Source organism: Diplotaxodon limnothrissa, linkage group LG4 (genome assembly GCF_057381915.1).
Source record: "Diplotaxodon limnothrissa isolate DT_005_m linkage group LG4, D_limnothrissa_male_GT1.1, whole genome shotgun sequence".
Lineage (NCBI taxonomy): Eukaryota > Metazoa > Chordata > Actinopteri > Cichliformes > Cichlidae > Diplotaxodon > Diplotaxodon limnothrissa.
In genome coordinates, this window is record NC_140599.1 from 22,238,258 (window position 1) to 22,263,925 (window position 25,668).

At 38.8% G+C, this 25,668-nt stretch overlaps 4 protein-coding genes and 1 pseudogene across 5 annotated transcripts; 2 read left to right on the forward strand and 3 right to left on the reverse strand.

Moving 5' to 3' along the window:
• Window positions 1–546: 546 nt before the first annotated feature.
• LOC146633773 (proton channel OTOP2-like) lies at window positions 547–3,383 on the reverse strand. 2 transcript variants are annotated; one of them, XM_085352492.1, is made up of 7 exons: window positions 3,258–3,383; window positions 2,290–2,690; window positions 2,105–2,199; window positions 1,920–1,978; window positions 1,715–1,839; window positions 851–1,632; window positions 547–756 (listed from the first exon to the last, which is right to left on the reverse strand). In XM_085352492.1, exons 2-7 carry the CDS (start codon window positions 2,684–2,686, stop codon window positions 586–588), a joined length of 1,629 nt encoding a protein of 542 aa, XP_085208618.1. In that variant the 5' UTR covers window positions 2,687–2,690; window positions 3,258–3,383; the 3' UTR covers window positions 547–585. The 2 variants fall into 2 exon arrangements, with proteins under 2 accessions (XP_085208618.1, XP_085208617.1); XM_085352491.1 differs by having other exon boundaries at window positions 2,063–2,199.
• Window positions 3,384–5,099: 1,716 nt separating this feature from the next.
• Window positions 5,100–6,545, forward strand: amn (amnion associated transmembrane protein). The gene has a single exon (XM_085352494.1). The coding sequence runs from the start codon at window positions 5,157–5,159 to the stop codon at window positions 6,543–6,545; it is 1,389 nt and encodes a 462-aa protein (XP_085208620.1). The 5' UTR covers window positions 5,100–5,156.
• A 459-nt stretch (window positions 6,546–7,004) lies between these two features.
• LOC146633775 (tripartite motif-containing protein 16-like) lies at window positions 7,005–10,012 on the reverse strand (annotated as a pseudogene).
• Window positions 10,013–12,683: 2,671 nt separating this feature from the next.
• On the reverse strand, window positions 12,684–18,859 carry ush1ga (Usher syndrome 1Ga (autosomal recessive)). The gene is made up of 3 exons (XM_085352495.1): window positions 18,696–18,859; window positions 14,725–15,178; window positions 12,684–13,484 (listed from the first exon to the last, which is right to left on the reverse strand). Exons 1-3 carry the CDS (start codon window positions 18,857–18,859, stop codon window positions 12,684–12,686), a joined length of 1,419 nt encoding a protein of 472 aa, XP_085208621.1.
• A 2,816-nt stretch (window positions 18,860–21,675) lies between these two features.
• Window positions 21,676–24,365, forward strand: LOC146633777 (proton channel OTOP2-like). The gene is made up of 6 exons (XM_085352496.1): window positions 21,676–22,111; window positions 22,203–22,339; window positions 22,434–22,492; window positions 23,033–23,175; window positions 23,263–24,104; window positions 24,195–24,365. The coding sequence occupies exons 1-6, from the start codon at window positions 21,676–21,678 to the stop codon at window positions 24,363–24,365; spliced, it is 1,788 nt and encodes a 595-aa protein (XP_085208622.1).
• Window positions 24,366–25,668: the final 1,303 nt, after the last annotated feature.

Consider the following 25,668-nt stretch of genomic DNA (forward strand, 5'->3'; position numbering starts at 1 on the left):
TGCTTTAAAGTGAACTTGCACCTTTTTGAGTTGTCGTTTGTGGTTGAAGTTTATGTGATTATATTTTGAGACAGATTGTATGTTTTTATGTATATGACAAGGTTTCATTTTTGAGAAATGCTTATAATGTTCTATGCTGAAATTGTATTTTCCTTAAAGTGTCCTGAAAAAAAATATATCTAATATATAATATGTATCTGCAAATTCTGCATTGGTCACATTATGTATGACAGTGCTGTAAAGCAAATCTGAAATTTCAGGTGTGTAAACAGTTCATAAAGTAGCAGCAGTTCTGCACAAAGTCCAATTCTGCCATCTGTAAAAGCGCCACCTTCACATGTTAACCACTAGGTGGCATCATGCTCCTGTTCGTCACTTAATCTGCAAAAGGTTTATTATATGAACACATTTGCATCGCCACATATCAAATCCCTGCACTGAATCCTTCTACAGGGAAAACTGAAAACACGAAGACATTTTTTAAATTTATTTATTAAAGGTAGTTAAATAACATGTTAAATGTTTTGATACATAAAATTGTTCACTTTTTATACACCTAAATCAAAATAATGATTACGAGATTAGTCAATCTCTTAGATAAACTTCAAAGAGACTGGCCACAGCGTGCATGCGATAGAAGATTCCAAAAGGAAGTCCAATATTCACAATTGCGTTCCACATTGTGTAATTGTAAAAGTATATCTCAGCGGAGTGGTCGAACTGGGGACGAGCCCCAAATGCAGGCATGATCCATAGCTGTCAATATAGAAAAAGGGAATTAGACACATTTTGACAGGAAACACTGGTTGTTACAACTGTAGATAGTCCAATAAGCACAAATACAACTTACAATTATGTTTGCCAGGAGCAAAAAGGCACACACTTCCCTCAGAACTCTCCTTTTCCAACTTGGCTTTTTAGAAATTGAGTATCTTGATATTTGACCCTCCACGTCATTGGCCATTTCAGCATGATCTTGAAAAGCACGGGCATTTGCCGGCATTACATTGATGGGCTCCCGATGGAGGCCTTCAATGATGAAATAGTTCTGCAGGCCAATCTCAACCACCAATACCACAGCCCAGGCCAGGTTGAGCACATTTAGGTAACCCTGGGCTCCCGTCGCCACTGTAGCCACAAGGCTGAAATAGCTAATGATGAATTGCCCCAAAGAGGATGCCACCAGTAGCCCCACGTCCAGGCTGCGAGTGGGGTTTTTGTCTGATACATATTCCCTGCGGTCCAGTCTGTAAATAATGCAGCCAATCATAGTGGAGAGGGACATCAAGCTAACAATCACTATGTTCATAATGAAATGAATCAGCAGGGCCTTATTTCGTTTATCCTTGTCTTCTTTGAGTATGTTAATCTTGTACAGTATAAATGTAACAAGTCCTGCCACCACCAGGAGCAGTCCTGCTACAGGCCCTACGAAAACATCTTTCACATAGAAGTTAAATTTGTAGTGCTTGTGATGTTCAACAATTCTGCCCACGTTTTTCCACATTATGTAGGTCATGGCAGAAGCAAAGAGGCTGTATTCTATGTTGAAGGGGTACAGGTAGTAGAAGGCCTCTTTGAAGGTCTCACATGCCATATGACTGCATGTGCACTTCTTGGCACCGTAGTTGGCTGGAACAGAAAGAGCAACCATCAGTTATTTTCCTTGTAAACACTGACCTTCATCTAAAAACAGGAAGCTACGGCTCAATACCTCTGTACAACTTGTGCGAGACACTTATATTCAGATGAGTTATCTCAGTTTGGTGAATTGACTCCTCAGTCACTGCTGCCATCCACACCACCAGGTTAGTTGAAAGTGTAAGAGTAAGCCCACATCTGAAAGGGAAAAAAGATAAGGAATGTTATATACTCTGAAATGAGTGAATGGAGGTGATGAAATGTTTAAAAGAATCTACCGTGTTAAGCTGGTGTGTAGCTGCACGCAGTCCCTTGAATGAAACCACAGGAAGTAGGTCTAAAAGAGACAACTTTTAAAAGTTTTGCCAGTGCAGCATGCAAGAGCGCGTATATTCTTACAATTTTCATAACATGCAACAACCTGGAAAAATAAAAACACAGCTTGCACAGTGGGGTAGGCTACTTTAACAGGAGAATCACAGTGAAGGTAGCCCACATAAGTGGCGATCTTGAAGATGTCCATGAGGAAACTAAGGAGGCCAAACAGCACAAGCCCAGCTGCAACATATAAAAAAATAAAAAATTAGGGGTTTAAGCTGAAACGAGCAATCAGAAACAGAGCCAGAAAGCACTGCTCGGACTTCTCACCCTTGAGCCACACAGGCCCAGCATGGCGATCTTTAAATAAGACTGCACGATCCTTTCGGGAGGTGACGACCATGTAAAACAGCATCCACAACATAGTAAGGACGAGGAGGGTGATGAGGAAGATTTGCCGGTGCACTGGTGTTATGGCCACAACATTGAAGGCGCTGCTGCTGACCAGAGCACAGCCAAGCATCAGGATGTTGATGCAAATTATCCCAGACAGGAGCCATTCACCACCTTGGGGGGTCCTTTCTTTAACTACTTCCACATCGTGTCCACTTTCACTAGCACCATCCACAGTGGGAGGATGGGGAGGACTGGGCAAATGCTGGATGCTGTCCACTTGTGTCACAGTTCCACCATTTGATGGATGAGCCGTCATAACAACGTTTGGCATTTTCCTACAAAAGATCATGTGCTTTAGCTTAAGTGAAGCTGTAATGATCCCATATCTTTACAGGTTAACCGCTGAGAAATACAAGATTTTATTATGAGCCTACTAAAGAAAATAAGCGGGGAAGGACTATAAAAGCGCACTCAAGAGTACTAAAACACCACATGAGTCTTTTATTATGGAAAACAACGATATTTCAGCTTTAGCTACAGGATTAATATTATTTACATCCACCACTATTTTAAATGTGATTGTCCAAAAAAGAGAGAGAGAAAGCGAGAGAAAAGAAAGACAGAAAGAAAAGTGAATCTTTGAAAACTGATCTACAGCGTTCGTGTTGGACTTTCAAACTAGTGTCAAGATGCCAGAGGGTGCATGTTGCTTTCGGGTTAAAGTTTATCTAAACTGAACACTGAGTTGGAAAACAAGGCATAGCCTAAGTGGATCAGCGCTCTAGTCTGCGCAGGTCAGATTGCACAGAAAGCCTCCGCAGTGCTCACGTAAACGACTAAAAACAGGTGCAATTAGTTTTGGCTGATTGTTTAATCTCTCACCGCACCCAAAGGAGACTTACACCACATATTTTGGTGTTTTTCCCCAATCGTCACTTGTGCTGGTCAGGTCCGGTTTCGTATTTGGTCGTTATTCCATAAACAACGAACTCTACTAGCTCGTGACACTGGCGCACGTCAGGAACTGCCTGAAGGGAAATCCAAGTGCGACGGGTACTTGAGTCTGTTTACTGTGCAGATTCTTGCAGCTTCCAAGAAGGAGCTATTTTGGTCGTGCGACTGTAAGTGTAGTCCTGTTGACCTTAGACATTTGAAAATTCAAGAAGTAAACTTGATGGCTTTCCTTCGAATGCAAAATAAACAATGTAAATGATATGGACTTTGATGCATTCATATTAAGCATCTGAATGGATTTATGTGCATATAAATGCTCATTACTCACTGAAAATGAATTAGATGATGGTTGATCATTAAGGTGCGTATCTGATGCTGGTAGCAGTCAAATTAATTATGTTTGACACACACACACACACACATATATATATATATATATATATATATATATATATATATATATATATATATATATATATATATATATATATATTGTTAAGGTTCAAAATTGAGGAGGGAGAGTACAAACCACCCTTGGTCCAGAAGCTCTTGGTCAAACAATGATTTTAATGACTACACACGTGTGGGAAGAACACTCTGTACGCAGACAGCAAGTGATCTTCGACTTAATCAAAGCATAAACAGATATTTTATAGCATCAGGGTTTGATTTACTGACGCCCCTTCATGCGTCACAGATACATTTTATACATAGATCAGATCAACACCACAATGACTTTTAACCCAGAAGATCATCTTCTATTTTCATGGCCGGCACTTCCTTTCTACCTTTCAGTTCCTCTTTCTTGCCGAGACGACAAGGACGGTTCCTCTTTTACCGAGACATGACTAATCTCTCTCTCCTCTAAATAAATCTAACTCGTGTGTGTGTCACGACCTCACATGCTCTCTGTGTCACCTCTTCACCTGTTGCACTTCTGACCTTTCACTAGACCAGAGGCTCACCGAGACTATGTGTATGTCTTCTACTAAATAAATGTTTTAACCAAGAACCTCTACTAAAACCTTAATATGAAATGACCTGATATATAAGTGTTTTGTAAGCATGTATTGCAATTCCTTCTATGTTCTAGTTTTCCCTCAGCATGTATCACCTGAACAGTCACGTCAGTGAAGCTTAAGACCTTTAAAGAACCTGAACATCAACTCAAATAAGCACAGATATGCATTGTGTACACAATAGTTATAACTGCATCTGAAATACAAAATTAACATCATCATAAACATCTTAAGGCCATCTTAAAGCTATCTGTTACATTGTTAAAGCAATGATCATACTGCAGATTATATTATTAATGCAATGGTAATAATGATGATTATTTAACAATAGCAGTAAAATAATTTCCCTGCTCCACAATATATAATATATATATATATATATATATATATATATATATATATATATATATATATATATATATATATATATATATATATCATTTAGACCAGAAGCTAAATTATTGCATCGATCAGAGAATTAGCATTACTGACGAAGCAGAATTCACCACATTTGATTGCATTGGACTTAATGTAATTCAGTGAGTATACAAATAGCAGTGTCAGTGGCAATAGCAGCAATATAAACCTAAATAATTCATTTCTACTTTAGTTCTAAGCAGAAATGCATTGAAGGGAAAATGCAGTGGTAAGGATGTTTTGGTATTACCAATAAAACCGGTCTGTTGTAGCAGAAAATGTAAATGTTTTACCTGCTTGAGCAGGCTGATTTGGTTTAGTACCCTTAGTAAGCTGTGTGCACTCGTGTTAGTCACAAGATTTGAAACAAAGGTCACGCAATATTCTTTTAGGCTGTCACAATTACCCAGGATGCTGAAAATACCAGACATGCTCTTGCTCTTCTGTCTCGTTGGGGTAGCAAATGCCCTATATAAACAGTGGATTCCTGATACAAACTATGAGAATAAGACCAACTGGGACAAAGGCGATATTCCTTGTGGCAATGACATAGTTCAGTTTTCGGCTCAAAGAAAAGTGTCTGTGTTTGTGGAGACCACTCATGCTGTGCTGGAGATGAGGTTGCCAGTTGATGGGGAGTTCATCCTGAATTCAGGAGCTGGATTTTATGCTGTCACCGGGCAGGACCCAGGCTGTGGAACGGGTGTCACGACCGAGTTTAAAGATTCAGAGTCATTTCAGTGGTACGATCCAACTCTATGGCAGGCAGCTGCAACTCTGAATGACCTAGAGCAAGGAAACTTCCTATTCTCTGTCCACGAGGAGAGCGTCCCCTGCCATTACGATGATGTTGTTTTTAAAGCCCTCTCCTCCTTCAGAGTGGACACCAGCTCTAGTCATTCTAGCATCACTGTCAAATCTGTGTCTGTGCTGGGGGATACATTTACTACCCAGTCTGAGTTCTCCCAGTATCTCAGCTCAAGTTTGGGCAAACTGCAGTTTCATGGATCCTCTGCTGTTGCTGTCGGAAACCCAGCCTGTGAGGATCCCTCTGGTTGTGACTGTGGGAATTCTGTACACCATCAGCAGATCTGTAACACAGTAACGTGTGACTCTCCAAACTGTAAGAACCCTCTTCGCCCAACAGGACACTGTTGTGATGTGTGTGGTGCCATTGTTACCCTCCTTTTTGATGACGGTTTTAACCTTCAGACTTACAGGGAACGAATCCGTCACCTTTTTCTTGCCCTGCCACAATACCAGTCCATTCAGCTGGGGATGTCCAAAGTCTTAAAGCCACAGCGGCTGATGGGGATAATCAGTCTTGGTACGTTATCTGAAATCCAGATAGTAATACTGGATGGAGAGCAGGGAATACAGTCAGCAGCTTTGGCCCAGGACATAATGAAGGATGCTCGTTCTCATGGCTCTAATTTGGGAATCTCCGGAGTTGAAGTTCAGACCTCTTCTGAGGAAACTGGAGATAGTGCAGGGTTGGCAGTTGGAGTTGTTTTTGGAGTTTTACTGCTGATTACACTCATTATCTTGGGTGTCTTGATTCATAAAGGGGTTGTTCAAATGCCAACACTGAACAGATTCAAAAATAGAAACAACATACCAGATCTCGGTGGACCTCTCGACCATGGGTTTGATAATCCTATGTTTGACCAGCCCACTATGATGCCTGACATTCCTAGTCTATATGGGACTGGAGTTAGTAATTCAATCTCGATGACTCAGACAGCTGTACACTTTGTAAACCCAGTTTATGATGAGAGTGAAACAGATTTTACTGCCTAAAGATGAACATATGTTAGCATTTAATGACAGTACTTTTGTTTCAAATTGAATGATTTTAAATCCCACAAATTAAAGTATATAGTTGTATACAGTTTTATTACCACTGAACAATGTAAATAACCTAGGCGACAGGCACTAAATCTTCGAATAACCAAATAAATCTGTAACGCAAATAAAAGAATTGCTGGCAGACAATTGTGTGTTTTCCTCTTCATTCGCATCACATTTAAGAGCAATAAAGTTTCAAAAAGCTGCAGTAAATCCTTAACACTTCATGTGCTGCATAGTTTTCTCCATGGTGCGCATTTACTACCACTATTCAATTTAAACTTCTATGTTATCTATTGTGGGGGTTAAAAAGCTCTTTATACAATATCTTTACAAAGCTTGTTATGTAACATCAATAAATAGTCATAATAGACCATTTCTTTTCTTTTACAAGCTCACAGTGGAGGCAGCTCATAATCTGTTAGCATATACATCATTCTGCATTGACCAGAGCAAAGGTTCAGTGAAGTCAGCCATGAATTTATGGAGCAGCTTGACAGGACCAGTAACATTATGAAATGAAACTGAGCCTTGGTGATAGGCAACATATTAACCAATCCTGCTAATATCAGTAGTTTCCAAGATGGGCTCCACACCAGTATGCCAGGCAGAAAAACATCCGCTGTTCTTTCCCACGCACCAGGAAAAATTGTTCCCGGTGATGCAGCTGCTACTTTACTCTCCCTTTCGATCGATACTCTTCTCACTCAGCTCTGCTTCAATATAGTGTTTTCCCAAGTAAAGGCTCTGTAAATTCATGGCTTGGCATGAGTATTCAAAGTCGGGATGTTCCGGGTATCTGTGCTGCCATGGGCTGATGTTGGTCAGGTGTCTCGGTCAAAGGTCAAACTTCTGGAGTCTTAAAAAAAAGGGGGAAATAGACAATGTGGAAATAAAAATAAGATATGACAAGCGGTGGGTGGGTGATGTATTGAAGGGTTATTTGCATTTTAAAAAGTCCTCTCCGGTGTCAGGGTTAGGCAGGGTAGAAAGATGAGGGACTGGCACGGATGATTTAGTACCATTAATTTGATATAGAGGTTTTTCTCATGATTGTTTACACTATATTGAATTTCAGCTCTGTGTGGCAGTACTACAGCAGTGCTCTGAGCTAAATGCTAATGTTAGCATGCAAAATTTGCACACAACACAAAGTAAACTGTTTGTTTTATGCTTAATCCAGAAACAATAAACCACTTTATTTTTCGACATCGTGCTTGGAAAATGTAAACTAAAGAAAAAAAAAAGGGTCATTAACGTCACCCTAAGAAAAACACGAACGCCTGCGATGTAAGACTTTTCATTCAAAGGAAAAAATATGAAACTTGCAGTGTTGCTGAATAAATTCATTATCAAAGTAGTCATCATAGTCTGGATCAGACACTGTAGACACAGAAGACACTGATACACACCAAGTGTCATCCCTAGTGTCATGAATGTAACCCCCCCCCCCCCCAAAAAAAAATACAAAAACAAAACAAAAAACACGCTGTAACAATTCGTATGAGGCCTTTTCCAGTATTAGGCGTGGAACCACCTTGAAAACGACTGTTATTACCAGGATTGGTTTATATCTTGACTTTCACCGAGGCTCAAATAACCAAATATGACGTGTGGAACAAAACCCATGTTGTGAGTGAAACTCACCACTTTTGCAAGTCATGCTCAGCTTTCCACTGCAGGAGGAAAAAAATAGGAAAAAAAAATCAGGTTGTACAGTTCCTGTGTAATATCTGTTACTATTTGGGTGTAAAAAGATTCGATGATCCATGCAGTTCATGTTCACATTAGGTAGACATACAGCGGTCATTCCTTTTTTCCACTCTGAGTACCCTTGTAAACAAGCCAATTTAATTTAATTAAATTATATTTGAATATGAAAGGACTTTATATTGCAAGGTAAGACCTTTATGGAAATTGTTATTTTCATAAAAAGAAAATAGCAATTTGATTGTGAGTGGCAGTGGGAACAAAAAACAAACCAAAAACCCTTATACAGAAGAATCCTCTGTACAAACCAGGGTCAGGAGGGTCACCTTCTGCTTTGACTGCTTTAGGTGATGGGATAGTAAAGAGAAAAGATCAAAGAGAGGCAACAAACCATGTAAGAATTATGACTTGCATGCAGGTCTGGAATCAGAGAAACCCGCAGCTTACATAGAGAGAAGAGGGCAAGCAGAAGACACGTGTACACAAACAAAAGAAACATATATCAGGTAACCGATGCATTGTTTATTGTCATTGCTTTTTTTCTCTCTTTGCTTTTGCCTCACCATAGTTAGTTAAGGTAGATTGCTGACCTACGTGCGGTTCTGCAGGTTTTTCCCTCCACACTTCTGTCATTGTTGAAAAATGCCATGATGTGAAATTTCTTTGGTTTATCAAAAAAACCAACATCAAAAGAAACATTGTACTTCTTCTGTATAAATATCCCAAAAGTTGAAATTCCTGTTCTTTGTATACTGTCAACACATTCGTTTCCAAAATAAAGTCTTTGTCTTAAAATGCCACACTATTACAATAGGCTGTGATGCCAAAAAGGTTTCACACCCACTTGACTATATGTAATTCCTCTACTTATAATACAATAACCTGAATGTTTCATATGTTTTCTACCTGTAGGAAGTCAATATCAGACTTTCTCCTGGACACTTTGTTTATTTCAGTCAATGTTCTCATCACCTATGCTCTCTTTTGCCCCAGGTGTGCTTGAATGCCTTCAGTCTGTATATGGGCCTGTTTTTTGTTCTCCTTAAGGCACTTCCACTGTCCCTTTTCTGGCCTTCTCCACAGCTCTCTGCAGCCTAGGAAACTACTGTTCAATGATAACACAAACCTGAAGGAAACTGGACAAAATCATAATGCAACTAGATGAATGAATAAATCATGCAGTCAATGCTCTGCGGTGTTTCAACTGCCTTATCAACTCCTGAGGCACTCTCACTAATCTCCCTCAGTTCCTTTGGTGCTCAGTCTACAAACAAAAAGCACAAAAAATAACACATGCTACATCTACTGACTAAGTGAGCCCCAGATTGTAAGTAAAAGATTGCAAAACCATTGTATTCCAAGTGATTTTTACTCCTTTTTTAGAAAATTTTAGGAACATTTTACCCTGTAAATAAATTATATTGTGTTGTATCTTTGAGACCTCAATTTGTGCTTCTCTCTCTCGCAGTCCAGACAATTGAATCAGTCCTCCATCAGGAAGAAATAGTTGAGAGGAAGCTTATGAACCTCAAAATGAGATGTCATGGAGTGGATCCACTAAGTGATGGTTTTGAAATTTGGCTTTTTCCTGCTCTGAGATGGCTCTCACAGTAGGGAATAGGGCAAGTCAGGCAGAATTTTAGGGCTTTACTCGGGCTGTCAATGCAGGAATCACATACCATGTCTTGTAGCAGAAGCATGCTGGACATCTCAACTGTGCAATCTTCCAGTTTGTTTTTGATGTTAACATTGTGTTTATTGCCCTTCAAACTCTCCACTGTATTACCGCTAAGAGTTGCCATGTGTTGTTCTTCGAAACTTGACCCATCTGATCTTTGAGACTGCTTTTGAGCCTAGGGACTGAACATCCTCCCTAGTTCTCAATTACAGACTCCAAAACTGACAATTTAATTAAATTTCAGTAAAACTAATATTATCATACAGCAATATCATTTACAGATGACATTTGAGCCATTTTTAAAATTAGTTTTATCCACTGAGACAACTTCCTCATTTCCTGTCATGTAGCACAGACGGAACAATGATATTCGGGATCAGCAATCGTGTACTATCACTATGGTGATACAACAATGGCGTTTTCACACCTATACTTCGTTAACTCTGGTCAGAATCAGTTGATGTGTTTGTAAACTTGTAGCTTTTTCCTGTTGTTTGGTTTATTTTTTCACACAGAGAAAAATCTAAGTGAACTCCAAGCAAATCAAATTGTGTCAGTTTGTTCAGTTTACCCATTGTCCTTATGCAACAAAAGTAGATACAAGAACAATTTGCTATGTTCTGGACTAATGGAGAACATGGAGAATTTATGTTCTTCTCATGGCTAGTTGCTAGCCCATACAGATCTTAGCACTTCTATAGTACTTTGCCGCACTGACAATACAAAGTATATGTGGCTATTGGATGATTTTTAGCTCAAATTTGTAATGTACACTGGGTAACTGGTTCATATTGAGGTCGAATAACATTCATACCATAAATGAACCGCTCTGGAGTCTGTTTGGAACGATACAGAAACCACCTTCTTCAAAGCGGCCTTGATGCGGTCAGTGTCAGTCTCTGTTTTGGTCTGCAAATGAGTGTGATTACTGTGTTCACACCTGCACATATGAACAGCACCAAATGGAAAAATGAACCAGAATTCAATTTACATGGATTAAGCACTGCCGCTGTGAAAACACCTTATGTGTGTCTTTCAAATACAGACACACACAATTATCTTAGAAGAAGCTTCAAATGCAAACTGTAAACAGGAGATGACTAAAGCAGGATGTTTAGTGATCAGTCAAAGCTATCTCACTAATGAATGGGCATTCCCAGAAAAATGATATCACACATGAACTCAATCTCACTCATTAGAGCTAATGCTCTGCATTATGTAACTGAGGTTTTTTCCTGCAATCAGTGTCACTCTGAGTTCAGATGAAATGTTATATAGCAAGAAGAAGTAGTGCATGCACACACCCTTTAAACAAATTACATCATTAAAAACATTTTTAATAAGAGTAAATTCAACCTACATTTGTTTACAAAAGTTCAGATAGTAAACATTAAAGTGCTACTGAGCAAAGGTACATTAATATAAAGCACTCAGAGTAAACAAAAACAACAAAAACGCAATTTCATGATCCCACTTTAGTCTAATTCTACAGAGACATGTTACAGTGTAGTATGCACTTATTAAAAAAATACTGTGGTATTAGATTTTACATCACAAGTGTAATAACAACAAAGGATTGGCCTTCACTGCCAGTGGGCTACTCTAGACCTGACGTGGCTGTCTGTATGTAAACATATACAGAGACAAAATATACAAATACAAGTAAATGTTACTTCAGTTACAAATAGTTATTAAAAATTCTGTTACAGCTGAAATCACACTAGTGTATTTCTAACAACATACACTTTTCAGCAAATGCACAGGCACAAGCAATGCAGGCACATGAGGTCCAGGTTCACCCCGAGGGGGTTAAAAGGTTCAGGGGACACAGACCCCACAATCATCTCTCTGTTAACTGTGCCAAACGGCATACAATGTGCACAGTGCTACACTCAGATAAGGGTCTTTCAGTTTGTGAAACCATGCAGCACGGGGAACTCCAATAAACCAAACAGAGATATTTTCAGTGATCATCCTGAGCTAAAAAGACAGTAAAGGAATCCTGTTAAGGATTTATCTCATGCTTGATATATTCATCATGACAGTGTCCTTTTGGGTTTAACATCCAGCCCATATGTGACATTTACTTTGCAATGCTCCACTAACCTTTAAGGCCGGATGAGCACACAGCAGGATGGGTGACCACATCTTTCGTTATCTGTAGAACAGAAAGAAAAATAATGAATGTTTGTAAAATGAAAGATTCTTTCAAGAGCTATAACAATAAGACAACAAAAAAAGTCCAGAAACACAGTTTTGTCTTTGTGTTTTGGCATGTGACCTAATACCGTAAAAGATTGATTTTGATTATTTCAGCTATACTTTTTTCTATATCCAGCTCTTCAGTTTTAGTGATGATAGCAAAATGCAGACCAGACAAGCATTTTTTCAGGATGGGATGTTTTTGACTTGCAGTCATCTGACCTTAGTCACAACTAGGTATGTGCTTCACTAATAAAGACCAAACATTAGGGAGGAAAAGAAATATCTAAGATTCATCAAGACTAATGCAGTAGCTGATCTATTAAAGTACTAGAACAATAGCAATAGCTACAAATAGAGTTAAAAATTAGCAATAGCTCTACACTATATGTGCAGCACATCAGTTTCATGCTCCATAGTGTTTCATATCTGAACTATGTTAAACTGCATTGTCCCTTTTAAAAAAAATAAACTAAAATTGAAACAAAAAATCTCAACACTCACAATTCTGTGTCCTCGATGTAGTCAGGCTCAACTAAAGTCTCTCGTCGTCTCTTACAGGCATCTAAGATCTTTTTCCTTGGTCCTAAGGGTATATGGATGCTCTTAAGGTCATGATCGGAGCACAGTAACAGCGCTGCAAGGTCAATCTTCTCCCTTTTGAAGATGGAGAAAAAGTCGTTCATGCTCTGGGTGGCGAGGAAGACCTCCAAAGGGCTTGTATCAGGCTCATCATCATCATCCAGCCCTAGTTCAACTTCTTCCCAAGGCAGTTCTTCAACATTTCTCTCCTGTAGGCTGCGTGCACTGCCAATGCTGTCTTCATCTAGACTTGGGTATTGCTGCAATCGACTGCGTAAACGCACATTATTGCCTGAACAGGCCACACTGGCTGCATCGTGACTTCTAAGGTCAAACATTCCTCCGCTCACATAGTTCCTCCTAAACACCATGGTGCCAAGACCGGGTCGGTTGAACAGGGAATCGTGTCCAGAATCAGTGCTGATCTCAGAATAGTCCACATCTGGTCCATGGAGGTCTGGCTCACTCATGGCACGTGAAATGGCATCGTCATTGTCTCTGGGAAACATGTCGCGAACATTGCGCCGGGCACGATCCTTTGGGTTGACATAAGTCCCTTGTTTGACAAACATGACATCATTACCCAATTGAAGTCCAGAGAGGGAGCGCACACTTTTCCTACCATCTTCGTAGATTTTAAAGGTGCCATCTCCTTGTTTTTTCTTCTCCAGCTTCTTCTGGATCTTTGTCTTCCCTCGGCTTGTGGCATGGAGAGTTGCCTGATAGGATAGTAAGCATGCAGCAATGAGGCGCACATCAGAAATGAAAGACTTCCATCTTAAAAGCTTTTTCAAATTTGAGACAAATATTCTTAAATTTTGTGTCTATCTTACATTAGTAGTAACACATTTTAATAGATTTATTTATGGTAGATATTTTTCACACTGTTGCCATCCTTTCTTGGTATATGTGTTTTGAATTCTTGGATGTGCTTCCATGCAAATTGAAATACACTGTCATTGTATTTACTACTGATAGCTTTCCCCAAAGCAATACATTAATTTTACTTATATGTCTTGACATCTTTGAATGGATTATCATGAACTTTTGCACAGTTTCACCAATCCATCCATAAGTAATCCATCTAGATCAGGGGTGGGCAATTCCAGGCCTCGAGGGCCGGTGTCCTGCAGGTTTTAGATCTCTACTTGGGTCAAAACACCTGAATCACATGATTAGTTCGTTACCAGGCCTCTGGAGAACTGCAGGAGATGTTGAGGAGCTAATTTAGCCATTTAAATCAGCTGTGTTGGTTCAAGGACACATCTAAAACCTGCAGGGACATCGACCCTAGAAGCCTGGAGTTGCCCACCCCTGATCTACTGTTAAGACTTAAAGTTAGGGATGTGGCAGCTTAACAGACAGGTGGGTTAGCTAGCTGTCTGGTTTTCTTCACCTGTGTTGTTGCTGCTTTTTGAAGGTTTTTCATGAAAAAATCTGAAGACAACATTTTGGCGGTACAGACGAACCAAGAAGTTTGTCTTTTTTTTTTTTTCAAGGTACTCTAGAATTTTATCAGTTTGTCACCAATTAGTAGGTACCTGTCCAGTTTAAAGTGGCAGCTAACCAAGCTTGCTACATATTTTTTAGCACACTATCCTGTTCATATACAATCATTTCTGGCTACAAAGCACCAACGTGGCAGGAGTCAAAATGCTCACGATGAGGAATCAAAAAGCAGAAGACTTCATGGTGGTTACATCCAACTTTTACATACAGTTTATAGTCTTTCACCACTTGAAGTGGCTTATGCCTTATAAAGTGTAACATATTTTGTCTGTGGCTAAACAGGTATAGCAGCAGTTCAAGCCAGTGGCAAGGAAAGGCCTGGAAAAGCATGAAAAAATATAGAGTTGAGAACTCTATATCCTTACTCTTTTCAGGCTTTGCAATTAAGAGAAGAAGCTCTTTCTAGGTGGCAACAATCCAAAACAAAAAAACTAATTACAAACAACAAACCTGGGAATATGGCACACTGACAGTGGCTGTGTTTAAGTTGAGCAGCTTGTGGCTAAGAGAGCTGCTCGTGTAGCTGGAGAAACTCATGACATCTGATGCAGACGTCTCAGAAACTTCCTTGTAAAACTTTCTCTCCATACGTTTGTGGTGCTTCTTCTGCATCTTCATGCATTCTTTGATTCGCTGTTCAGCATCACGAAATGCCCGATCCTTCAGCTTGCTGACCAGCTTAGGATTAAGGCTTGTCTGCTTGGCAGCGATGGAATCCAGGTAGCGGACACAATCCATGTGATTCTTCGTGGCAGCCATGTCCAAAGGTGTGTGGTAGTCATTATCCAAGCACCATATGTTGGCACCAAAAGATACCAGGAAGAAAAGGCAGTTGAGGTGACCATTGGCAGCTGCCAGGTGGAGCGGCGTGTTCCCCCATATGTCACACTTGTCTGGGTTTCCCCTGAAGGTCACAAGAAAAGTGTAGACACATTTAGAAAGTAATTTATTGACTATTTGGACATTCTTATTCAAAATATGTCAATGTCAATTCAGTGTCATTTTTATTTTTATACATTTAAAAGCAGCAAAGTTGACCAAAGTGCTTCACAAGTTAATGAAAAAGAGAAAAAAAGACATGAGATGAAGTAAAACACAATATATTTAATTAATTTAATATAAAAAAAAAATGAGGTAGAGGATTCTTTCTTTCTGACTAGTGTTCAGATATCTCACTTGTGAGTAATCATGTGATTTTTGACCGTGATTTCACCACTGAACTGCCAATTACGGGATGTTAAATGGACCTCTTTTAATCATTTAAACCTTAAGAACTACATTAAGTTTCAGCAAATAACTGTTGATCTTCTGTAGTTTTGATCAATTGAAAAATGGATCAATTCTTTTTTCCACAGTGGAAGCACCATAATTAAATGAATCCTTTAAAAGAAACAATTGCCCTTCACTGACATTCCACGACCTTAGGGTTACCTCTATCTGTGTTGTAATGTTGCTGTCAGTCTGTAATATGACCACAAGCTTGCTGGTGCCACAGCTACACTACCTGTATCTTATTACAGGAAACTGTAAAAAGAATGAGCGCGTGAATGGCAATGTCACACTAAAGTCCACAGAACAAAACACATTGTTACAGCTGAGTTAGATTACTTTGAGGGCAAATTTTATTTTTTTTTGCCCCTGCACATTTCCTACCCCACCACAGGTCGATTACGCACATTAGAGCTCATTATCATCATTTTTTACAAACTAGCATCCCATGAAGAAACTTTCTGGTAACTGGTCAAAAACAGCATGTATTCATAATGCACAACTTATGTGTGCCCAGTACACCTAAACCGAGGTAAATTTATTTTAGGCTATTATTTCTGTGGATTTTTTAAAAAGTATACAGTCTTTTGCTGGCATCACTCTTCCTGTATTTACATTCTTATTGAACTGTCTTGTATCTTATCCATTTCCTCCAATACAGCCACATACAGAGTGCTGATACCAAGGACATGAAACTACTGTTGAAGTGAAGCTGTATTATTGATGGCTGCTGTTGCACAGTTTTCATTGGGAATGTATGTACAAAGTCCGCCATAGCTTAATTTAGCAAATCACACCACCTTTATGGACAGTAATAGATTTAAATATGCAGCTTTAAAAACAAGCATTATTTGAGTTCATGTGAAGAGTGACTTTTGTCAGTTTGCATGAGTGAGTGTAAACACCAACCACCCAGAAAGTAACAATAAAACAGAGATTAAACAAAGGCATCATTATTGCCCTTTTGTGCTGTAAAACACTGAAACGACATTATCTTTTCAACTCGGGTGAAAAGATAAATTGAAATTAGATATTCAGGTTGCACGTTGAGACAAAATACTTAGAACCTTCTACAATCTCTATACTCTATATACCATACAGTAGCTGCAGTAAGGGGCCATCTAACTTCATAGGTTTATGTATGTAATTTATACCTGTCCTTGTAAAGTCGATGATTACAGTAGAGCGCACATTTTCCTCATCTGCTCTTTATGACATTATGGGCTGTTTGCTTCTTTACTCCCTGTGACAGTTTGATGTTACTGCATCTGTAATATACTTGCCAAATACGGCAGAGGAGGCATCTTTCCCATGAAGCATGTCAGGCAGCATTAAACTTATCTTATATAATGGGGCCTCTTGGGGTTGAATTATTGCTGTTAGAGATTTTCTACATTATACATTATAACCAAATCTCTATAAAACAATATAATCAAGTAAGCCTTATATTCTAACCAAGTAAACCTTATATTTTAACCAAGTATGCCTTATATTTTGTGTGTTCATATATTTTCACATAACCAAGCCTATTGTTGAAGAATCACCTAACCAAGTCTATTGTTAAAGGAAAATTAATGCATTCCTTACCTCAGTGTCTGAGATGTTTGACAGCATGATATAATGATGCATTCTTTTCCTTTAGTGTCTGTGATGTCAGATAAAGCATGATATACTTCTGTATTCTTATCCCAGTGTGTGAAAGATCAGATAAGCTGATTTAATGTTTAACCTCTTCCCTGACAGTTAAAAGAGGAAGTACTATGTAACCCATTTTTGCCTTATAAATAAAGCAAGCGAGCCTGTGCTCGGTGTGTTTTGTCTTCTCAGAGACATTCACCCGTGTGGGTGTCTTCTCAGAGACATTCACCCGTGTGGGTGTCTTCTCAGAGACATTCACCCGTGCGCACGTTTTCTAATTACACTCTGAGTCGGTCTGCAGTTGTCTCATTTCTCTTACTTGTGTTTGAACAAATGTCTACCCCTGACAATTGCAGGATTTGATGTTTAATTTTAGCATCACATGTCAATCAGTAGTTTATATGTGCTCTTATTAGCAGAGGTGCTTAGCCGCTATCACCAGATGATATGTCTGGTCTGCTGTTGAGAACGTTTCAGAAACACTTCAAATTCATAATGGCCCCATTTGGGAGGATTGGGGGGGGGATGCAAAACAGGTCAAGTAGATGTAATGATAAATGGGCTGTTCCATGTGAACACCAATCACATTTGTAGATTTTGCTCAATACGGACACCGGCAAAGATGCAACAACTCCCTAATATGATCTAATTTGCTATTAATTCGATAATTATTTTTCTATCACTGGAATTACATTTTCAAAATATTACGGAGGGAATAGAGCAAACTGTCCAAGACAAACTCTGTTTTAAGGAACTTGCATCATCTTATCATCATGGAATCATGCGCGTCTGTTATAGGACAAAATAGATTTCTTTCTACATGTAATTCTCTGATTCTGTACTAGCATGAAATAACATCTCCACATCATGAGATGACTTTGAGCAGTGTCATGAGCTGAGCTTTTAAAATTTATGGTAGAGTGCTTCATTTGAACATGACACATAACACACGCTGTTATTTGAAATTCAAAGCTGTGTGTGACCTGAAAATAGATGGATAATAAGGGTTAAAGTGGCATCACAATGTTGGATGTTGAACCTCAGCCAAAATTCCACAGAAACAACGCCACTGTCTAAATTATCTGTTTAAAGAGGTTTTGTTCTTATCAAACAAAGATTTAAAGTCTAAATTAGAATATTAAGATCCCCCCCATCTGAAGACATAAGGTTCATTCAGATTTTGTGGATTTCTGATATTTCTCTGCTACTACGCTATAAATATATTCATATTAAAAGGCAGCCTCTATATTTTTAAGACCTGGCCTAACAGCATATCTACGTGGCTATTTTCTGTTGGTGAGACTGAAATTAGGTTACAGTAAAGAAAAACATTGTTTTAGTGTTATTTCAGTGCCTGTTAAAAGTCTTGTAATAAGTGTAAACATTTTATGGTTGTGCTACAAAAACGCCCGTAGTTTAAGCAGCCATGTCAATTTCTGCAGAAACATACGGGCTTATGCGTCATGTTTATGGCCCTTTATCATTTTGCGCACAGTCTCATAAATCATACTCACCCCCTCGACACAATCAGTCGCAGAGCTTCCAGGTTGCCGTGATAAGCTGCCCATAACGTCGGTGTCATGCCATCCTCATCCGGCGCGTTGAGATCCTTCCGAGTTGCCTCTTTAAGTAGGTCCAGGTAGCCATCCCGGGCCGCCTTATGGTATCTGTCATTCATGGTGCACAATTAAGTCACCCAGCTCGACCCCATTCCGACGCGTCAATATTGCTACCATCGTCTTCTTCGTGTGGGTACACAATGGTAGCTGAGCGGCTAAGGGGGCAGTTTACCCCCCTTTTCACTCAGAACCATTTGGTCAGATCAGACACAGACCGCAGTGAAGAACGCGTCGGTGGTATCCAAGGACGCGCTGCAGTACAGTGCTTCCGGTGGCCGAAAGGTCCCAATTCGCCCAAACCTACAGCTGATATATTATTTATTTTTAAAGTGACATTCAACATGTCAGGGAACAAGACATGAAACACGCTTTACTCTGCTTAAAAAAATAGCTGCCCTGGTTCTTTAATGTATTGTGATATTTGAAAATGCTATTAATATTTCTTTAAGTTTTCTTTATTATTATTTTTTATTTTTCAAATTGAGTAATAAATCTTATTACATCTACTAGCTTTAAAAAATAAATAAAATAATTACACTAAACTACATTAAAGTTGGAAACAAATAAATTATTGACCTCATAGCAGTTGGAACACAGGGGACAAAGATTTAGTTGATTTGTTAATACTGTTTAACCTTTTGAATAAAGTATTATTCATGCTTTAAACCTTATGCTTCGAAGAAAAAAAAGCAAGGCACACAAAGAATTATTTCATTAGGACAAAGGAGTGTTTCAAGAAAGAAGCACCTCAAATCTCAGCCCCACCCAAATGAAAAGAGCAATGCTGCCTCATACGTTTGTAAGTTCTCAGTCACCCTACTCAGATGAAACTTCGTTGAGGACACAGATCTCGATCATGTGCAACATCTGCCACAATTTATACGATAAAATAGATGGTAGATCACTTTATATCATGGGTAAAATTTGTGGCTGTTCATCACTTTGCACACGCATTCGCATAAATCCTTACCAACCCATTGCCACAATCGCCTGATAACACAACTGATAACACAGACCATAAAATTAGTGTCATGCCATCCGTATCCGGAAGAGATCCTTAAAAGTTGCTTCCTTTAGCAGGTCCAGGAAATCATTCCAGCAGCTTCGTGGTACCCGTCATTCATGGTGCAGAAGTGGCAGTCTGAATGTGTAGAAGCACACAGTGACACAGAGTAGATATCAGTGCTTCTGATGGTCGAGGTGGTCTGAAACTGAGATGACATCTTTGGGGCTCTAAAAAGAAAAAAAAATCCAACCCGAAACGGAAACATTTCCTGAGGTTTTTATTAATTATTTTACACCACATTGCATCTCGTTAGGAAACAAAGACAAAACGTGCTTCACTCTGCTAAATGTGCCATTTTGGATCTTTAAAATAAATATCAATATAAAAAATATTTTAACATCTCTTCGACTTCTCGTTATTCTTTTCAACTCATTTTTCATGGTGTGTGATAAATCTCAATCCAATGTAATCAACTTCATTCAAGTTGGAAAAAAATCAGAGATATGAGAGGCATCATTATGACGTGGACACAGAAGACAAGAAGTGTCACTGTCCTTTTGAATCAACTATTGTTCTCACTTTAAATCTCCAGTTAGAAGAATGCATGGCACACAAAGAATGATTTCATTAGTACAAAGGATTGCTGCAAAAAAGTAACTCAAATCTCAGCCCCACCCCACTGCAAAGCGTAAAACTGCAGCATAAGTATGCACGTTCTCAGTAAGACTACTCAGACTACTTGGAACTTCCATGACAAAATAGAGATGATAAAATAGACAGGTAGATCGCTTATTTAAAAGGATTAAAAATGGAAACAACTTGAAGCACTGAATTAAAAAAAGATATTCACTTAATACAACCTACACCCATTTAGACATCAATGGATTATTGCTGCCTTACAGTCAGTTCAAATAAATGTATAACAATAGGATCACAGAAAAAAAGAGGTAACATAAAACCTCGAAAGCATTAAAGCAAAAATTTGTTTCATACCATTTGTTTTTTTTCTACTCTGTTTGTTGTGGCCATGCTAGTAAAACTTCCATGACACCCATAGCATACCTTGCATAACAATAAAATGTACTGTATAATATCAAAACACAGCTGTTTATGAGAAAATAAACCAGTTCCTTTTTTTTTAGTTTCTTTAGAATTTGTGAGAAAACAAGTCTTATTCTTGGAAACATCCTTTGAACTTTACAGAAACATTAAGTCCAAAACACACTCTGTTTGGAGTACTTTTTGCTCGTAGCAGATTTATTGATATTTATGACTCTTTGTAGATCATACTACAGTGTTTTCTTGGGCATATAAATGTAGTGACTGTCTAGACTGCTCATAGGATCTTGTTGAGACAGGTAGGCTTACAGGTATCCAGTAACTTTTCACTATTTTTAGCTCATGTCCTGATTTTCGTAAAATCAGGACAGGAGCTTGATTTTTCTCTCTGATAAGCGCCATTTTTTTTTAATAATATTATACAATTCTTTCACCTGCTCTGTTGTAATTCTTTATTTAGATGGCATGGGATGCTGTTGGTGAATTCAAGAAAAAAAGCACAGCTGATCTAGTTATATTTTAACTGCAGGAGATATTTTTTCTGATTTTGAACACATTACACATTATTGTACACACTATGTGTAGTAGAAGTGTGGAAATAGAATTTTGTTTGTTGATTTAAAAATTTGTTTTGTTTTAGATAAAAAGAAAAAGACCAAATTGTGCTGATTTGGCATTCGGAGAAAAGTTTCTTTTGCGCAGGATCACTCTACTAATAGCAACCAAGACTGGGTGTGGCTGTTAAACCTGTCTTGTCTTATATAGAAACAAATCCAGCAGAGAACTCACCTGTGAGCAGAGAGAGTAGCCATGTCTATCAGCTCTTGCTATGAGTTTAACTGTTTGACCACAGGAAATCAATGTGAACCCTGCAGAATGATGGCCCAGGACAAGGAAACAGAGGAGGTCCACCAGTCAAACAACATAAATTCACCTTGTCAGGAGGGAAGCAAGAATGAACCCGAACTGAAGATCTCTTCTGCAGAAGTTGGGAAGGAAAAAAGCCAAAGCTGGGGATGGATGGGATCTGGGATCATATGTGTAAACATTTTGATCCTGGGCAGTGTCTTGGTCACTGGGAGTACTTATGAAGATATAAATATCAAAGCCCCTCACCTGCAGATTTTCCTCATCATCATCCTCCTGCTTACCTCCATGTGGATGATTTATTACAGCATCTACACAGCCAGGATTAAAAATGCTGTCAATTACAAGGATGTCCACGCTGGGCCAACTTGGCTCAGGGGTGAGTAAATGTTCAGTTCAGTTTAAGTATTATTGGGTAGTTTTACGATTTTTCATCCGTTCTACATCTTCTTTCTTTTTTGCTCCTCCAGGAGGACTTGTGCTGTTTGCAGTCCTCAGCATTATCATGGATATTTTCAAGCTTGCCAGCTATGTTGGATACCTCCACTGTGGTTCTGCAGTTAAAGTTGCATTTCCCGTGGTGCAAATTGTTTTCACATTTGTGCAGGTAGAAATGAATAATAAAATGCTCCTTACTACATTTAATCTGGTCTTGATGGTTGCAAAATAATTATTGTAATAATTGTAAAATCAATTTGTAGACATACTTCTTGTGGGTCCATTCCAAAGACTGCGTGCAGCTACAAAAGAACATTTCTTGGTAGGTAATTAAGATATTTCCTACCCCTTTCTTCATCATTGTACTTCTGGGTGGTATCTATTTCGATACAGGGAAAGTAACCTAGTTACTGTAAAATCTGTTGTCCAAGAAGCTGTGAAAAATATCAGAGTAACTTTATACTGGAAATGCTGCAGCCACTAATTATGCTTTTCACTGTCTATGATTCCCAGACCTTCTGAAGGTCTCTTTTTAAAAGGAGGCTATAACCAGTAGTTACCATCTGTATTAAAAGGTGTAGAAAAAGTTCTTGTGAATTGTTTTAGTTAAAAAATGATTTAAAAAAAACCTCAAAGGAAGTTCATTTCCTATAACAGTGAAGTAAGAGAACCAGTTTATATTTAAAATTTAGATTTGAAACTCTTTGCTTTAAAAGGAATTTCCATGCTGATTAATCAGGATTTAGCTTGAAACTATAACAATAACCGGAAACATTACACTCATAGGTATTATCTGATATGTTTTATGTTGGACTATCTAATCCTTGTTTTATTGTACCTTCTTTTTATCCCTCAATATTAGTTGTGGGCTGATGCTCACCCTCTCCACAAATCTGGTTTTGTGGATGACTGCAGTTGCTGAGGAGTCTGTTCACCAAACGTTAGTTCCCACCAATCTGGACAACATCACTAAACTCACTGGGCGAAGTTTGTACATCAGTAGAGGTAATTAAAGCAGTTTTTAAAAAAATGTACTAGGTAAAAGAGTCGTTATGAAACCACAACATAATTCTTTGGTTTCATGTTTTACAGCAAGTTATGGAGACCGTGAGTGTAAGTGCAGCCACTCTTCATGTAGCATCTTCAAGGTTGCCTACTACTACTTGTACCCTTTCAATATCGAGTACAGCCTCTTTGCATCTGCTATGGCCTACATCATGTGGAAAAACGTGGGTCGATTAGTAGGTGAACATGGCCACGCCAAAATCAAATTCCGTCTTAACGGCATATATATTGGTCCTACTTTTGGAATCCTGTTAGTGATCGCAGGGCTGGCGACCTTCATTGCATATGAAATGGAAATGAAAAATGAAGATGCAAAAACCAAAGAAGAAGCATTGATGATGCACTTTGTCATGAATATAATCATAGTGAGCCTCATGTCTATTGTGACTGTGATCGGCATGATGATTTACAGGGTTGATGACCGCGAACACGTGTCAGAAAAAAGTCCCACACGCAACTTGGATGTGGGGTTGCTGGTCGGAGCCTCACTGGGACAGTTCGTCATAAGCTATTTCAGTATCATAGCCATGATTTCAACAGGAGTCAAAGACCCCCTGAATAGGCTTGATCTGTCCTTTGCCATAATTATGGTGATCCAGCTTGGCCTGCAGAACTTTTTCATCATTGAAGGTCTGCATCGGCTGCCTTCTCACAAAGTGAAGGAACCATCTGTGATTGTAAATCCTTATGTGGTGGAACCCGGCAATGACATGAACAACCACGAAGGCTCAAACACGAACACAGAGACAAGCCCTGATATGCCAGAAGATAACCTGCAAGGCGACAAGATACAGTACAAATACAAACCGTTGTGGAAGCGACAAGTGTTGAAGGAGGTCTGCATGTTTTTGCTCATGGGAAACATCATTGTGAGTACCTCGTCTCTCGCTGCCTTAAATATGGTTTTTAAAAACTCACTAAATATTAAGGCTCTCTTATTTTTTTTTTATTTTTTACAGTTGTGGATCATGCCTGCATTCGGTGCTCGTCCTCAGTTTGACCACACCACTGAAACTGAATTCTACAAATTCAACGTATGGGCTCCTGTTGTAAACGTGGGACTTCCTTTTGGCATCTTTTACCGAATGCATTCGGTTGCCAACCTTTTTGAGGTGTTTCTGATATCATAAAATGGAAGCGTGCAACTTGTACAGCTGACTGGGTGGACACTTAAACCATTTATAACCTGTGGTTTGTTCCAATGATTTTTCTTTACAAATTTCGGTCAAAACTAACTAATGAATACAGCCACTAAGATGTATCTGATTATTTTTTATATGAAAATGCACATGTATTTATAGTGTTTTCAGAACTGTTTTTGTTTCTGATCTTGTATTAACTGATTTACACTTCAGGCATGTAAGCACAAAATAAATGCATGCACAAAAAGAAAAAAAAAAAGAGTTGTTGTTGTTGTTATTATTAATTCAAGTTTACAATATAAAAGTCCATCCATCCATCCATCCATCCATTCGCTTCCGCTTATCCTTTTCAGGGTCGCGGAGCCTATCCCAGCTGTCATAGGGCGAAAGGCGGGGTACACCCTGGACAGGTCGCCAGTCTGTCGCAGGGCCAACACATAGGGACAGACAACCATTCACACTCACATTCACACCTAGTGGCAATTTGGATTATCCAATTAACCTATCCCCACAAGCTGCATGTGCAATATAAAAGTCAAAGTAATTATTATTATTTCAGTTTCTCATTTATAGTGATCCCAGCTGTCATAACTATAACCACAAGCAGCCAATACTGTAGTGGTGTATTATTTTGAAATGACCATTGAAAGCTAGGACTGTTCGATATAACGATATATATCGGATGACGATATAAAAACGTCTATCGTTTCATTTTACGCTATTGTTTGTTTCGTGGTGTCGCAAAATAAACTGTTTACGGCAACATTTTTTCATGGTTTTGATGGTCACTGTAGTGGCTATATTAATTTCTTAAAGTTCTCTCTTTCTCTTATATTTTATATGACCACACTAGGGACGGACAAGCGCCTGTTTTTATGCATTGTGGTTAGCAACAACGACGGTAACGCCATCGCGTGTCCGCTTGTTTAAGTTCCACATAAAACTTTCACAATAAAGCTCAAGATCCTGTTGAGATTTTTCAAAATAAACTGAATCACTTGAAAGAGCAGATTATTTACGGATGAGAAGTAAAAAAGCCGCCAGGTGCTAAAAAATAAACCTTAGACTCAAACGTTAGAACAGGCTTTTCCCCGCGGCACACCGTGTAATAAATACTCACAAAGAAAACGGTGGCCTTTACAACTTATGTCTTAAAATGTATAGTTTCATGCATCTGTTAAAACACTCGACTCCAGGTACATGACGCGCAGCTGGAAACACTTCCCGCAAGTCGAGCTGCCCGAGATTCACAGAATTTACAGAAAATGTTAGATTTTTGTGATTTATATCG

What these genes read in the sequence shown, in the direction of transcription:
- LOC146633773 (XM_085352491.1), bottom strand. Translation starts at nt 2,686, where the DNA reads ATGCCAAACGTTGTTATGACGGCTCATCCATCAAATGGTGGAACTGTG. An exon ending in CTCGCACAAGTTGTACAGAG is followed by an intron (nt 1,633 to 1,714) that starts GTATTGAGCCGT and finishes TTTCTGTTCCAG; the next exon opens with CCAACTACGGTGCCAAGAAG. An exon ending in TGCTCCTGGCAAACATAATT is followed by an intron (nt 757 to 850) that starts GTAAGTTGTATT and finishes CTATATTGACAG; the next exon opens with CTATGGATCATGCCTGCATT.
- LOC146633777 (XM_085352496.1), top strand. Translation starts at nt 21,676, where the DNA reads ATGTCTATCAGCTCTTGCTATGAGTTTAACTGTTTGACCACAGGAAAT. An exon ending in CTACAAAAGAACATTTCTTG is followed by an intron (nt 22,493 to 23,032) that starts GTAGGTAATTAA and finishes CCTCAATATTAG; the next exon opens with TTGTGGGCTGATGCTCACCC. An exon ending in AAGTTTGTACATCAGTAGAG is followed by an intron (nt 23,176 to 23,262) that starts GTAATTAAAGCA and finishes CATGTTTTACAG; the next exon opens with CAAGTTATGGAGACCGTGAG.
- ush1ga (XM_085352495.1), bottom strand. Translation starts at nt 18,859, where the DNA reads ATGAATGACAGATACCATAAGGCGGCCCGGGATGGCTACCTGGACCTA. An exon ending in CGACTGATTGTGTCGAGGGG is followed by an intron (nt 15,179 to 18,695) that starts GTGAGTATGATT and finishes TGTGACCTTCAG; the next exon opens with GGGAAACCCAGACAAGTGTG. An exon ending in TCAGTGTGCCATATTCCCAG is followed by an intron (nt 13,485 to 14,724) that starts GTTTGTTGTTTG and finishes CTATCCTATCAG; the next exon opens with GCAACTCTCCATGCCACAAG.
- amn (XM_085352494.1), top strand. Translation starts at nt 5,157, where the DNA reads ATGCTGAAAATACCAGACATGCTCTTGCTCTTCTGTCTCGTTGGGGTA.